At 41.6% G+C, this 14,822-nt stretch overlaps 1 protein-coding gene across 4 annotated transcripts in view; it reads right to left on the reverse strand.

Annotated features, from left to right (window-relative positions):
- The window catches only part of ARP8 (actin-related protein 8), a 111,331-nt gene that overhangs the window by 65,435 nt on the left and 31,074 nt on the right, over positions 1-14,822 (reverse strand). For all 4 annotated transcript variants that reach the window (XM_010254606.3, XM_010254605.3, XM_088894432.1 and 1 more), the window contains one exon: positions 13,957-14,018. In XM_010254606.3, coding sequence (XP_010252908.1) covers positions 13,957-14,018 — 62 coding nt within the window. The remainder of the gene's footprint in view (positions 1-13,956; positions 14,019-14,822) is intronic.

Genomic DNA, 14,822 nt, shown 5'->3' on the forward strand with positions numbered 1-14,822 from the left:
ATCCACTACGGCTAGCCTCGCAATTCTATTAGTGTCGCCAGGAGAGGATTGACTTCACACATGCTCAGATAAAAGAACCTGCACCACTCTCCGTCAATCCATCTGAGATCCCAGGTTCGGCTGATACAGTTCCAAGTATTTCCCTTGAGCCTAAGCTTGTTATTTCCCCTGATAATGATGTTTCTGTACCTCTGTTGTGGCAGCTGATCCCACTCATTTTAATCTTCCCATTGCACTCCGCAAAGGGAAGAGAAAGTGTACAGCCCAATGCATTTCATACCATCTCTCCTATAGTGCCTTATCACCCTCCTACCGTGCCTTCCTTTCTTCCTTGGATTTTGTGTCTATACCCAAGAATGTTAGTGAAGCTCTCTCCAAACCTGAGTGGAAACTAGCCATGCAAGAAGAAATGGAAGCCTTGGTTAAGAATTAGACATGGGAGATAGTTGATCTTCCTACAGACAAAGAGACAGTCGGATGCAGATGGGTGTTCAATGTGAAGTACAGGGCTGATGGCAGTATAGAGAGGTACAAGGCAAGGTTGGTTGCAAAAGGATATACACAGACCTATGGTATTGATTACCTGGAGACTTTTGCACCAGTCGCTAAGATGAGCTCAGTTCAAATTCTCTTGTCCCTAGCAACTACCTATTCATGGCCTCTATTCCAGCTTGAAGTTAAAAATGCTTTCCTTAATGGTGATCTGCAAGAGGAGGTATATATGGACATTCTATCTGGTTTTTATAAGAATGTTGGTAAGGGAAAAGTTTGCAAGCTGAAGAAATCACTATATGGTCTGAAACAGTCACCTAGGCATGGTTTGGCAAGCTCAGCGGGCACTTATCCGTTTTGGGTACACAAACTCAATCCAACCATACTCCCTTTGTAAAAAGGAGAGAGGCACTCTTGTCAGTATTGATTGTATGTGTAGATGATATAGTTGTTACAAGAAATGATCTGAAGGAGATTGATGCACTCAAGAAGTCACTATAGCAAGAGTTTGAGATCAAGGATCTAGGTGAACTGAAATACTTTCTACAAATTGAGGTTGCAAGATCCAAGTATGGGATTTTCATATCTCAGAGGAAGTATGTGTTGGACTTACTATAGGAGATTGGGAAGCTAAGAACTAAACCAGATGATACTCCTATTGACCGAAATCATAGAATTAATGCTTTGGATGGTGAGTTAGTTAAAGATGTGGGAAGATATCAAAGGATGGTAGGCCAGCTACTATATTTATGCATGACATATCCAGGCATCTCCTGTGTTGTTAATGTTGTGAGTCAATATATGCATGCTCCTCGGGTTCAACACTAGGAAGCCATTGAAAGGATAATTGCATACCTAAAGAAGCATCCTAGCAATGGGATTCTTTTCTCAGACCATGAAAATTTAAAGCTAGAGTCCTACACATATGTAGATTGAGCAGGTTGCTTAAATGACAAGAGATCTACATCAGGGGTATGCACCTTTGTGGAAGGAAACTTAGTCTCGTAAAAGAGTAAAAAACAGTCAGTTGTGGCCAGATCAAGTGCAGAGGCTGAATGTTGTAATCTGAAGAGCTATACTCGAAGTAGCAAGGAAGAGAAGAGAACCACAGAACTGAAGAGAATGTCGAACTGTACTATCCAGTCAACCAGTCTTTTATTTATAGATGAATATAGTACAAGGTACAAGAAATTACTGGGATGCCCCTGATTAGTGATGGGACACCCAGATGACTTAAATCATTAAACAGGATTAGGCCCATTAACACAGGCCCAGTTACAAGACAAGTTAAACATAAGACTGGACTAATAAGAACTCTTATCAGTCGAACATCACTCTAACATTCTAACACTCCCCCTCAAGCTAAGCATGGATATCAATCATGTTTAGCTTGCCAAGTATGTCCCTGAACTTTGTTGATGCCAACCCTTTTGTTAATACATCTGCAATCTGCATCTCTGATGGAGTATAAGGCACACAAAGTTCTCCTGAAATAATTCTCTCTCTGACAAAGTGTCGATCAATTTCAATATGTTTTGTCTTGTCATGCTGCACGGGATTGTTGGCAATGTTGATAGCAGCTTTGTTATCACAATACAGCTTGAGAGGACCCTCAGTCTTGATACCAAGCTCATTAAGGAGAGTTCTGAGCCATAAGTGTTCAGCAACCCCGTGTGCCATAGCCCGGTATTCTGCTTCTGCACTTGATCTAGCCACAACATTTTGCTTCTTACTGCGCCATGTGACTAGGTTTCCTCCCAAGAATGTACAGTAACCTGAGGTTGATTTTCTGTCTCCAACAGACCCAGCCCAATCAGCATCAGTGTAGGCTTCAATTTCAAGTCTGCTGTTTTTTCTGAATAGAATTCCTTTCCCTGGGCAAGTCTTCAAGTATTTGAGGATTCTTTCCACTGCTCTCATATGAGGGGCCTTTGGTGAATGCATGAATTGACTAACAACATGCACTGCATAGGCAATGTCTGGCCGAGTAAGGGATAAGTATATCAGTTTTCCTACCAATTTTTGGTACCTTTCCTTATCACAGTATTCCTCACCCATTGATTCTTGTAATCCATGGCTTGGTTCTATTGGAGTGTCTGCTGGCCTGCACCCCATCGTGCCCGTTTCCTCTAGGAGATCTAGCACATACTTTCTTTGACATATGTAGATTCCTTCTCTTGATCTAGCAACTTCAATCCCAAGAAAGTATCTCAGATTTCCCAGGTCTTTGATCTCAAATTCTGAAGCTAAGAACTCCTTTAGCCTCTTCATCTCTTTCACATCATTCCAGTAATCACCATATCATCCACATACACAATGAGTGCTGTAAGTTTGTCATCCTGTCTCCTTGTCAACAATGTATGATCTGCACTGCTATGAGTGTACCCTACTTTCTTCATGGCCAAACAAAGTCTCTCAAACCATGCCCGGGGAGATTGCTTCAAACCATATAATGCTTTCCTTAGTTTACATACCTTCTTTCCAACATCATATCCAGGTGGGGGTTCCATGAATACCTCTTCATGAAGATCACCATTTAGGAAGGCATTCTTCACATCCAGCTGATGAAGTTCCCAAGAGAATTTTGCTACTAGTGACAGTAGAACCCTTCCTTTTGTGTAAATCCCTTTGCCACAAGTCTAGCCTTGTACCTCTCAATTGACCCATCTTCCCTGTGCTTTACTGTGAATACCCACTTGCACCCAACAATGCCTTTCCCCTCTGGCAAGTCCACCAATTCCCACGTCCTTGCTTTCATTAAGGCTTTCATCTCCTCATTCATGGCTTCTTTCCACCTTGGATCAGATGCCGCCTCTGAATACCTGGAAGGGACACATACAGAGGAAAGAGCAGACACAAAGGAATGATAGGCAAGGGTTAAGTGTGAGTAAGAAACATAATCAGCTATGGGATGCCGAGTGGTACAAGAACGAACAGGCTTACGGAGAGCAATAGGAAGATCCAAATTTGAATTGAGTGAGTCAGAATTACCTTGGATTGCAGAGACAGATTGATCTGAGTTCAACTGGTTGCAATCATGAGGTTGAGGGGCCTTCTTCCTTCAGTTGTATGTAAGTATCTCTTTCTCTTGTTTACTGGAACCTTCAGAAGCATCAGCCGAATCTGGAGAAATAATTGGCACAGTAGGAGTCTCACTAGTCTGACCCGGAATGTTACAGCTAGTAGTAGTGGAAGGTTCTGAAATGGGAACAAAAAAGAAGGGAGAATGAGAATCCTCTTCCAACCCATTACTCTCCCCCTAAAGAGGATTCTGAGAAGACTGGAAATAGGGTTGAGACTCAAAAAAGACTACATCTCTGGTGACATATTTTTTTTTGGAGACAGGATCATAACGCTTATACCCCTTTTGTGTAGGAGACCCCAAAAATATTCCCTTTGTAGCCTTAGGATCCAGCTTGGTTTTCTTTGGATCCTTCACATGTATGAAGCATGTATAGCCAAAAACCCATGGGGGAAGAGGAAATTCTGGAAGAGTGGAACACAAAACAGAGAAAGGGGTCTTTATACCCAGTACCTTAGATGGCATCCGATTTATCAGGTATGATGCAATGAGAACAGCTGGAGACCAATATTGCTTGGGCACATTGTCCTGGAAAAGAAGGGCTCGAGCTGTCTCTAATAGGTGCCTGTTCTTGCACTTAGCAACCCCATTTTGCTGAGGGGTGTAAGTACATGATGATTGATGTAACATGCCTGCATCTTCCATGAATGAATTCAGGGATCTTTCAAAGTATTCAGTTGCATTGTCTAAACGGAATTGCTTGATCTTTTTATCAAATTGTGTTTCAACCATCTTGCAAAACATCATAGTTATCCGGGGAACTTCATCACGTCCTTTCAACAGATAAATCCAAGTGCACCGAGAATAATGGTCAATAAAACTGATAAAGTAACGGAAGCCATCAATGGAAACAATGGGTGAAGGACCCCAAACATCAGAATGAACCAAATCAAAAGGGGCTTGAATTTCATTACTAGAAATTGGATACATTGATCTACATTGTTTTGACATTTGACACACATCACAAATTAAACTCTGACTCGGAATGCCCTTACATAATTCGGGAAACAACATTGCTAAAGAAGAAAATGACAAATGACCTAGCCTAGCATGCCACAAGTGCAGCCTAGCTATTGACTCCACACTTTCCGGACTAGTAGTAGAAGCTTGCAAGGCTGAGCTGACATCTTCATCAAAATAGTAAAGGCCCCCATACTCATGACCACTCCCAATTGTTCTCCTCGTCAATCTGTCCTGGAAGACACAATGAGAAGGAAAGAAAGTTATACTGTAGTTCAAATTTTTTGTAAGCTTTGAAACAGACAACAGATTTGAGGTAAGACTAGGAACATGTAGGACTGATTTAAGAGAGAGATCCTTGCTTAGGTCAACCACCCCCTTTCCAGAGATGGTGGAGAGGGACCCATCATCTACTCTCATCTTATCCTGGCCAGACAACAAATGATATGTAGAAAATAAGGACATATGTGTCATATGGTCAGTGGCTCCGGAATCAATCACCCAAGAGGTAGAGTTAATGGAACTAGTTGCACTAAATGCAGAGGTTGTACCTAATTTGGCAAGAGAGGTGGAAGCTAAAGAATTGTTCTTCAGACGGAAGCCCGAAGTACTTGGTCCAGAGGTGTCGGCAACCTGCCTTGCGGTGGAAGAGGACACTATCTGAGTACTCTGTGAGTTGTCACTACTGTTGTTGGTGGCAAGATTCCCACTTGTTGTATGGCCCTTATGTTGCCTTTTGTCCTTTCTCAGAGCAGCTGGCTTCAGATGAGGGTACAAGACCCAACATTTCTCCTTTGTGTGTTTCTCACCACCACAATGGATACACTTGAGGGACTTCTTGTCTGAAAATATATTCCCCTTAGTGGAGACTAAGGCTGAATGTTCTCCAGGTAGTTCTGTTGACTGTGTCTGGGAGTCAACTTGCCTCTCCTTTCTCCTTACTTCTTCATTCCTCACCAGGTAGTAGACATGGTGAAGCTCAGGTAATTCATCTCTCCCTAGAATCTGTGACCTTATACCTTCATATACAGGGTCAAGACCTGCCAGAAACTTGAAGGCTCTGCCCTCCTCAATCTGCTTGTCATGCCTCCCCTTATCATTGGCATTTTCCCAATCCAAAATCAAGTGGTGGTCAAGCTCTTCCCAGAGGCCTTCCAGTGTTGCAAAGTAGGTTGCCACGGACATGTCTCCTTGCCTTAGGGCTGCAATGTCTTGGTTCAGCCTGTAAATTCTAGCATTGTTCTTTTTCTGGCCATATGTCTTAGATACTTTCTCCCAAATTTTAGCAGCTGTAGGGAAGTGATGAACAGTTCTGGCCACCCTAGGAGTCATAGAGGCCAGCAACCAAGACATGACTGTGGCATTTTCCTTGCGCCACACGGTGTATTCAGGACTGCCAATTTCTGGTTGTTTCTTGTCTCCATCCAAATAGCCCGTGAGATCACGAGAGGTAATGAACAGCATTGCAGAGACAAACCACTCTCTGAAGTTATACTCATCCAGCAGCACACTTGTAATCTGCAAGCTGTGCAGATTAGGGTTTTCCAGGTTTGAGGACCTTGTGACAGGTCTGTTATCTCTAGAGGAAACTTCACTGGATAGTGAGGACATCCTGACTTCAGTCCAAGAGTTGTTCACAGTACTGTAGGTGGTTCTGTTAAGGACTGGCCGAAGTGGTCACAATTTTCATAGTGCTGGTAGAAGTGTTCACAGTTCGGGTACAGTAGCAAGTAAAAATCTGTAACTGAACCAGTTCACAGTGCTGGTAAAAGTTTAAGGCTGCAACTGTGTAGTGGAGAAGTAGGGCTGATAACCGACCTGAAGAAAATCTGTAGCTGAAGTTGCCGCAGTTCTGTAAGAGTCTTGCTGATGCACCGAAGCTGCAACTGTAGAAGAAGCTAAGTCTTTACCACTTGTTCTGCACAAGTCTTGCTGGAGCACGAAGCTGCAACTGTAGAGGAAGCTCTCCCCCTTTCGGCTAGTGCTAGGACTGCTGAATCAGTCCTCAACCAGGTCTGTCCTATACAGACCTCTCTTAGTAGCCCAATAGCTACTACTTGTTGGAAATAATCTAGTAGGACATCTACTTCTGGGTCTTACTTCCCTTGAGTCCTACAACCAAGAGAAACCCTAGGTTCGAACTTGCTTTACTCTCTTACACTCCTAGGCCTTTACTGCAGCAACCCAGAAAAGGAAGAGAGAAAATGAAAAGACAGCAAGAGAAGAGAGTGCGCCTGCTGAAACCAGGAAGAAGCTAATGCTCTGATACCATGTAATCTGAAGAGCTATACTCGAAGTAGCAAGGAAGAGAAGAGAACCACAGAACTGAAGGGAATGTCAAACTGTACTAGCCAGTCGACCAGTCTTTTATTTATAGATGAATATAGTACAAGGTACAAGAAATTACTGGGATGCCCCTAATTAGTGATGGGACACCCAGATGACTTAAATCATTAAACAGGATTAGGCCTATTAACACAGGCCCAGTTACAAGATAAGTTAAACATAAGACTGGGCTAATAAGAACTCTTATCAGCCGAACATCACTCTAACATTCTAACAAATGTAGATCTATGGCTCATGGTGTTTCAGAACTACTTTGGGTGAAATCTCTACTGAGTGAGATTGGAATAAAAGTTGAGGAGCCCATGATGTTATATTGTAACAACCAAGCTATAATCAATTTTGCCCACAATCCAATTCAGCATGATAGGACTAAACACATGGAGGTTAATAGGCACTTCATAAGAGAAAGTGTGACAACTGGAGAAGTTTGCTTGCCCGGGTCCTTCAGGCATTGGAGGTGTTTTAAAAATGAAGAAGGAAAAGTTGCTGCATTGTTTTCAGGGCTAATGGGAGGAGTGCAAAGGCAAAGGAGCTAAATATTAGAAAGCTAATTGTTGAAGGTGACTCTAAGTTGGTGATTGTGAATAAACCCTAGTTGTTTCTAGGTCAAAGTAGAGAAGAAGAAAGAAGAAAGAAAAGAGAAAGAGAAAGAAGAAGAAGAAGAAGAAGAAGAAGAGGAGAAGAGTGTTCGGCCAGACTAGAAGAGAGGATGTTCAAAAGTCACTCTCCTAGCCGACCCACTTGACTTTTATTCATGAAAAACTTGAGTTACAAGAAAGACAATTTTGTCCCTCATAGAAGATGGGACACACAACTTAAACTCAGATACAATAGACATTTCACTTTCAATAAGATACACCAGAATGACCAAAATACCCCTGACTCGAGCATTCTAACACTCCCCCTCAAGCTGGAGAGTTATCATATAGTCCCAGCTTGTTACAAATGTAATCTATTCTTCCCCGAGACAATCCTTTTGTGAAGATATCTGTCCACTGATTTCCTGAGCTCACATGAGATGTAGTTATTACCCCACTTATCACTTTCTCTCTCACAAAGTGACAATCCACCTCAATATGTTTAGTTCTTTCATGGAAGACACGATTGGATGAGATGTGAACAGCAGCTTGGTTATCACAGTATAGTTTTATGGGTTTGTCAATTGAGAAACCCATCTCCTGTAGTAGGTTCTTCAGCCATACTAGTTCACATGTGGTATGGGCCATAGCCCTGTACTCTGCTTCCGCACTACTTCTTGCCACCACTGTTTGCTTCTTGCTCTTCCAAGTTACAAGATTGCCACCAGGAAGGTACAATACCCTGTGGTTGACCTCCTGTCTAATATAGAGCCAGCCCAATCAGCATTTGTGTACCATACTATCTCAAGAGGTCCTCCTTTTTGGTATAACAAACCACGACCTGGAGCACCCTTTAGGTACCTAGCAATTCTCAGAACAGCTTCCCAGTGAGGAACCCGGGGATGTTGCATAAACTGACTCACCACACTCACAGCAAATGATATATCTGGTCGGGTAATGGTCAGGTAGTTCAACTTTCCCACCAACCTTCTGTATCTTCCAAGATCATCAAACTCTTCACCTGCATCCACACTTAACTTGGCATTGAGTTCCATAGGAGTCTCTGCTGGTTTAGCACCTAACAACCCTGTTTCTTCAAGTAGATCAAGAACATATTTCCTCTGACATAGGTTGGTCCCCTGTTTTGACCTCGCAACTTCTATTGCTAAGAAATACTTTAGCTTCCCCAGATCTTTCGTATTGAAGTGGTCCTGTAAGAATTTTCTCAGCCTGTCAATTCCATTGCTGTCACTTCCAGTTATGACAATATCATCCACATACACGACTAGCAAGATTTTTCCATCTTTTGAGTTATAGCTAAACACGGAATGATCAACCTGACACTGTTTCATCCCAAAGGCCTTCACCACTTCACTGAACCTGCCGAACCATGCATGAGGAGACTGTTTCAGTCCATAGATTGCCTTTTTGAGCCTGCACACCTTACCAGCCTCCCCCTGAGCAACAAACCCTGGTGGTTGCTCCATATACACCTCCTCAACAAGATCACCATGTAGGAAGGCATTTTTGATGTCAAGTTGTAGGAGAGGCCAATCATACATAGTAGCCAATGAGATCGACACCCGAACTGAACCAATTTTAGCCACAGGAGAGAATGTCTCCATATAGTCCACACCATATAACTGAGAATAGCCCTTGGCCACTAACCGTGCCTTCAATCGTTCCACACTGCCATCAGGAAGATGCTTCACTGTATAGACCCATTTACACCCAACAGTGTGCCGCCACCCTGGAGAGGCAAGGGCTTCCTGTACAGTCTTGGGAATGGGAACCGATGAGAGTAATGATATAAACTTGCAATGAGAAGCAGAAAGGTGAGCAGTGGAAACATAGTCTGAAATGGGATGAGAAGTACAAGTACGTTTACCTTTCCGCAAAGCAATAGGGAGATGAAGATCTGAGGGAGGAGCAATAGCAGGATCTGTCGGCGGGTGCTGAAGTGGAGGAGGAGCCGAAGCACTTCTGCGAGTATACACTTGAGTAATTGGCGGCCTTCCTGTAGTAACTGGCATATGATGTGCATCTGCAGTAGGAGTGGGAGCTACGGGAAGGGGGTCCACAACCGGAACGGGAAAATGAACCACAGAGGGAGAAGAAGAGACCCCGACATTGGAGACAAAAGGAACTGACTCAAAGAAGGTGACATCAGGGCACACAAACGATTTATGAAACTTAGGGTTATAACACTTGTACCCTTTCTGAGTCCTGAGTAATCAAGAAAAATACACTTCGTAGCCCGAGCATCTAGCTTGTCTACTCCAGGCCCCAAGTGCTGAACAAAACGAACACAGCCAAAGACTCTTGGGGTGAGAGGAAAGAGAGACAAAGTGGGGAACAACACGGAGAAAGGGGATTGACTTCCAAGGATTGACATGGGCATCCGATTTATTAAAAAACAGGATGTAAGAACAGCATCACTCCAAAAGTGCTTTGGGACATGCATATTGATCATCAAGGACCGAGCAGTTTCAAGAAGATGTCTATTTTTCCATTCAGCTACACCGTTTTGTTGCGGGGTGTAGGCACAAGAAGTTTGATGAATTATTCCATGATGTTCTAGGTATTGCTGAAATGATGAGGAGATGTATTCTTTGGCATTATCGGAGCGAAGTATTTTCATATGAACACCAAACTGAGTGCGTATTTCAGCATGAAATTTCTGAAAAATAGAGAACAATTCACTACGGTCTTTCATAAGATAGATCCATGTCATCCTTGAAAAGTCATCAACAAAGATTACAAAATACTTAAACCCATTGTATGACACCACTTTAACTGGACCCCATACATCAGAATGAACTAAAGCAAAAGGACTTAAGACACGACTATCAGTTCTTGGACTAAATGAGACTCGATGATGTTTTCCCAACTGACATGACTCACAATCTAATGATGAAAGATGACTCAAGGAAGGAACTAACAGCTTCAAAGCCTTGAGAGGAGTAAGAGACGAGTGAAAAGCCACTAGAGGGCCACCACCATCAAGGTAATACAAACCACCGACTTCATGCCCTCCACCAATCTTCGTCCCCGTCTTGAGATCCTGAAACACACAAGAAGAAGGATAGAAGGTTACAGAACAATTAAGGGACTTGGTTAATCTACTAACAGACATAAGGTTAAAAGGGAACTTAGGAACATATAAAACAGATGCTAAAGACAATGAGGAGAGAGCAACATCACCAACACCACAAATAGGAGATGTAGAACCATTAACAAGTGTAACTATCTGAGATGTGGAGGTGTGAGAAAGGGAAGAAAATACATCAGGAGTCCCAGACATATGGTCCGAGGCGCCAGAATCAATGATCCAGGGTGAGGCTTTAGAAGCTAAACAAGTCATACCTGAATGGGCAAGTGTAGTTGTGTTCTGCTGAGATGTTTGAAGGAACTGCTCATATATTGCCCGTGGTACACTCACCATTTCCTGCTCGGAAGCACAAGTGGGTGTGGAGGGGGTTGGTGCAGTTTGCTGGCTTTCAGTAAATGTGCTACTACTCTTAGATGTAACATGGTTAGCCCAAATATTGGGTGGACCACGCAAATCATAGCAGAAATTAACTGTGTGCCCCTCTAAACCACAATGTGTACATTTTCTCTGAGCATTACCCCTTCCTTTTCCACGGCCTCCCCCTGACTCACGGCCTCCAGTCCGGCCACTGGCCCGGTTAAACATGTGTCCACCACGGTTGCTTGGAGGACCACTGCTGCCACCACTACTTCTACTTCCACGACTACTCCCTTTAGTCACTACCAAACCAGATCTATCAAACAAGGAAGAATGTTCCACTGGCTCAATGGATGTCCTCTTAAGACGGGCAAAAACTTCTTCGAGTGAGGGGAGAGCTGATCCCCCCAATATCTGTGCTCTGACAGGCTCATACTCAGCCTTCAGACCGACAAGAAACCTAGTCACATCAAGCTGTTCACGTTGCTGTTGTTGGATCTGGACATCTAATGTTAGAGGGTGATACACATTTAGCTCATTGCGGATGTTTCTCAAACTTGCAAAATACTCTTCTAAGCTTTGACTTCCTTGCTTCAAATTGAAGTACTCTTGGTATAACTGATATACCCTAGTTGTGTTTGTCTTGTCCAGAGTACAACTTTTTAGCATGATCCCAGATCTCTTTGGCTGTATCTAGGAATATGAAGTTCACACTAATCTTTGGTTCCATGCTGTTCCAAAGCCATGTCATTATCTGTGCATCATCTTGTTCCCAATCACTGAACCCAGGAGAATCAGAGAAAGGTTTCTCCTCCCTCACATGTTTTACTTTCCTCTTGGCCTTCAAGAACACCTCCACAGATTTTGCCCATGGTACATAGTTCTCACCATTCAACTTGATGGATGTCATTTGAACACTTAGATAATCTGAAGAGAGCATGATGCCTGTTTTGTTGCCATTCCCAACTACAGTTGAAGCCATCTCAATTATGTCTCCTCTGAATATACACCACAATCTCACACTTGTCACAAGGCTTATCTCACTTACAATACCACCAACCCACTATCTTCAATTACACACTATACTCTAAAGCTGAAATCATTCAGTCAACACATCAAACACTTGGACTACACACTGCAGGACCATTTACCACCAACACACCACTACTGAAATTACTCAGTCATTTCATCGAACACTTGTTCTGCATACTACAGAACTGATTACACACAAGGTCTAGGGGTTCACTTTTAAGTATTTAAAAACATAGATATGTCAGCCACCACAACACAATCAACACCACACCACTGCTGTCGTGGACATCAGCAGTCTACCACTCTTCTTTCAGCACACATGTGAGCAAGAAAACACAAAAAAAAAAAACATGAATGATATGTGTATCAGTTTCACCCAGCACCACAACAACTAACTTTCGAAGCACAAAAAAAATCAGCATTCACAGTCCATTTCTGAACACACGACAGCAGTGTCCATACCTGTATACGACCAGCCCTCTTCGTACACTGAATAGAGGGTCTAGTATACCACTTCAACGACCACCACAGCACCGGCCAGAGGCATTCTCACCTCCAGGCCCTCAAAACGACAACTCCTTTTCAGCCCTTTATCGAGTCTTCAATCAGATCAGCTGTAGGATGACGAAACCTACTGTGAAGCTGGCGGCGAACCCAAGAAGAAGACAACAGCAAGAAAACGAACACCAGACCTTAATGCTCTGATACCATGTGAATAAACCCTAGTTGTTTCTTGGTCAAAGTAGAGAAGAAGAAAGAAGAAAGAAAAGAGAAAGAGAAAGAAGAAGAAGAAGAAGAAGAAGAGGAGAAGAGTGTTCGGCCAGACTAGAAGAGAGGATGTTCAAAAGTCACTCTCCTAGCCGACCCACTTGACTTTTATTCATGAAAAACTTGAGTTACAAGAAAGACAATTTTGTCCCTCATAGAAGATGGGACACATAACTTAAACTCAGATACAATAGACATTTCACTTTCAATAAGATACACCAGAATGACCAAAATACCCCTGACTCGAGCATTCTAACAGTGATTAATTGGTTACAACAATAGGAAAAATAGATTAAGGAGCTATATTAACAAAAAAAAAAGAGATTTAAATGGCTGACCTGGAATATGGAAGTGAAGCTTGAATGGGTGAAGAGAAGTGCTAATACATTTGCTGATGTACTTGCTAAACAAGGCGTGGGAAGGGGTAACATGTTTTGGGATCTATTGTAAGTTGAGTACTTTTGGTGGGGAGGGCTAAGAGAGATTATCCCTCCCTTTTTCTCGTGTCCTCTTGTATTTTTTTAATCTTCTAATGCAGTGGTTCAGTTATTGATAAAAAATACATAGGAAATTGAGTCATGACAAATTGAAAAGTTTACAATATTCTTCTAAAGTTTCCAGTTAAATAATTAATTTAAAGAGCATTTCTTCATAATAAAAATATGTTATCTATTAAAAGTTTATTGATCAGTGCATGCAATTATTTCATAACATGATGAAATTTACACACTATTGTACTCCTGTTTTATGGCAATGCTATGGCTACACAACTCAAGATAGGGATGATTTTAAGGCATCCAAAAAGAAATGAGTCAAGATATAATAGTCATATTTGGTTTATAAGGATTTTCACCTTCATAAAAAAAAAATCAGTTCCCATGATTTCTCAATTCAACTCAGCTAAGCATTGTCCAGCTGATGCCTATCTAAGATTATTTGAACTTTTATTATTTGTTGTGCATGGTAATTTTTTATTTAGGTCTTAAGTGTATAAACTTCATAAAAAACTCCATGCTTTTCTAAGGTTTTATGTCTTTCTCTAGTTTCCTACGATTTTAGTGAAATTTTATGAAACTTCCCAAAATTTCCTCATTTTCACATGAGGAAATGCTGATTGAAACTGGAGCTTCAAACCATGCTATTAAAAAGGGAAAAAAAAGAAAAATATAAAACCACAAGCAGTAAAAAAAGGTTCCTTATTGGAATGTAATGATTAAATAGTGACTGACCATCATAATGGCAGATTGGCAGGGAGATAACAACTGGCTGAGTTGACGATTTCACCTGCATTCTATAAGGAGATAAAACTCTTTATTTAGAGAAAACTGTACAGAACAAAGAAAAATGAAATCAAACGTACATGTTGAGATACAACTGAATTAAAAAAAGGTCACCAATCAACATATAAGTTACAAGATAAATACAAGTATAAAGTATGAACTCGTCCACTTATAATGCGAACAAATTTATTCATCTAACTTATTTTAATTGGCAATCATCATTTTATGTATTATTTATAATTTTTCCAGAACAAAATTTTCAACAATTGCACATCTGCAGGCATTACATTCAAACCAGATGTTGTGTCAGTAGTGCAATTCCAGACAGGCATATCCACTGGATGTACAACAATAATAAAAGCATTTTCCAGTACCCTTTTATCTAAGTTACAACAATCTTCTTATCAAAAGCACTATCAAATTAATGATCAAGAAATATCTTCTCCAATGAATACGACCGAAATATCTATTCTAATAAAAAAGACCATCAAAAGAATGCAAGGCATATGAATAGAGGGTCCAGAGGGACTATTTACAGTTAGATCCTTCCACAAGGGGACATATAGTATCTCATGAAGAGGTAGGAAAGATCTGGGATTTCCAATTCTTAAGAGTGGAAGTTTTCACACAGTTGATGATGATCAAAAAGGTTCTCACCATAGACAAACTTAAGTTTCAGGTTGACTAATAAGTATAGTTGCAAGATGAGAAATGGAGGAAGAAAAGAAAGAAAGTAGAAGAAGAGGGTTTCAAGAGAAAAGGGCGAGTTTCTGTTCACACCCAAAAATAGCCTTTTTATATTAAAAGATGTAAGA

This window comes from Nelumbo nucifera, chromosome 1, assembly GCF_055504915.1.
Source record: "Nelumbo nucifera cultivar China Antique chromosome 1, China Antique-T2T, whole genome shotgun sequence".
Taxonomy (NCBI): domain Eukaryota; kingdom Viridiplantae; phylum Streptophyta; class Magnoliopsida; order Proteales; family Nelumbonaceae; genus Nelumbo; species Nelumbo nucifera.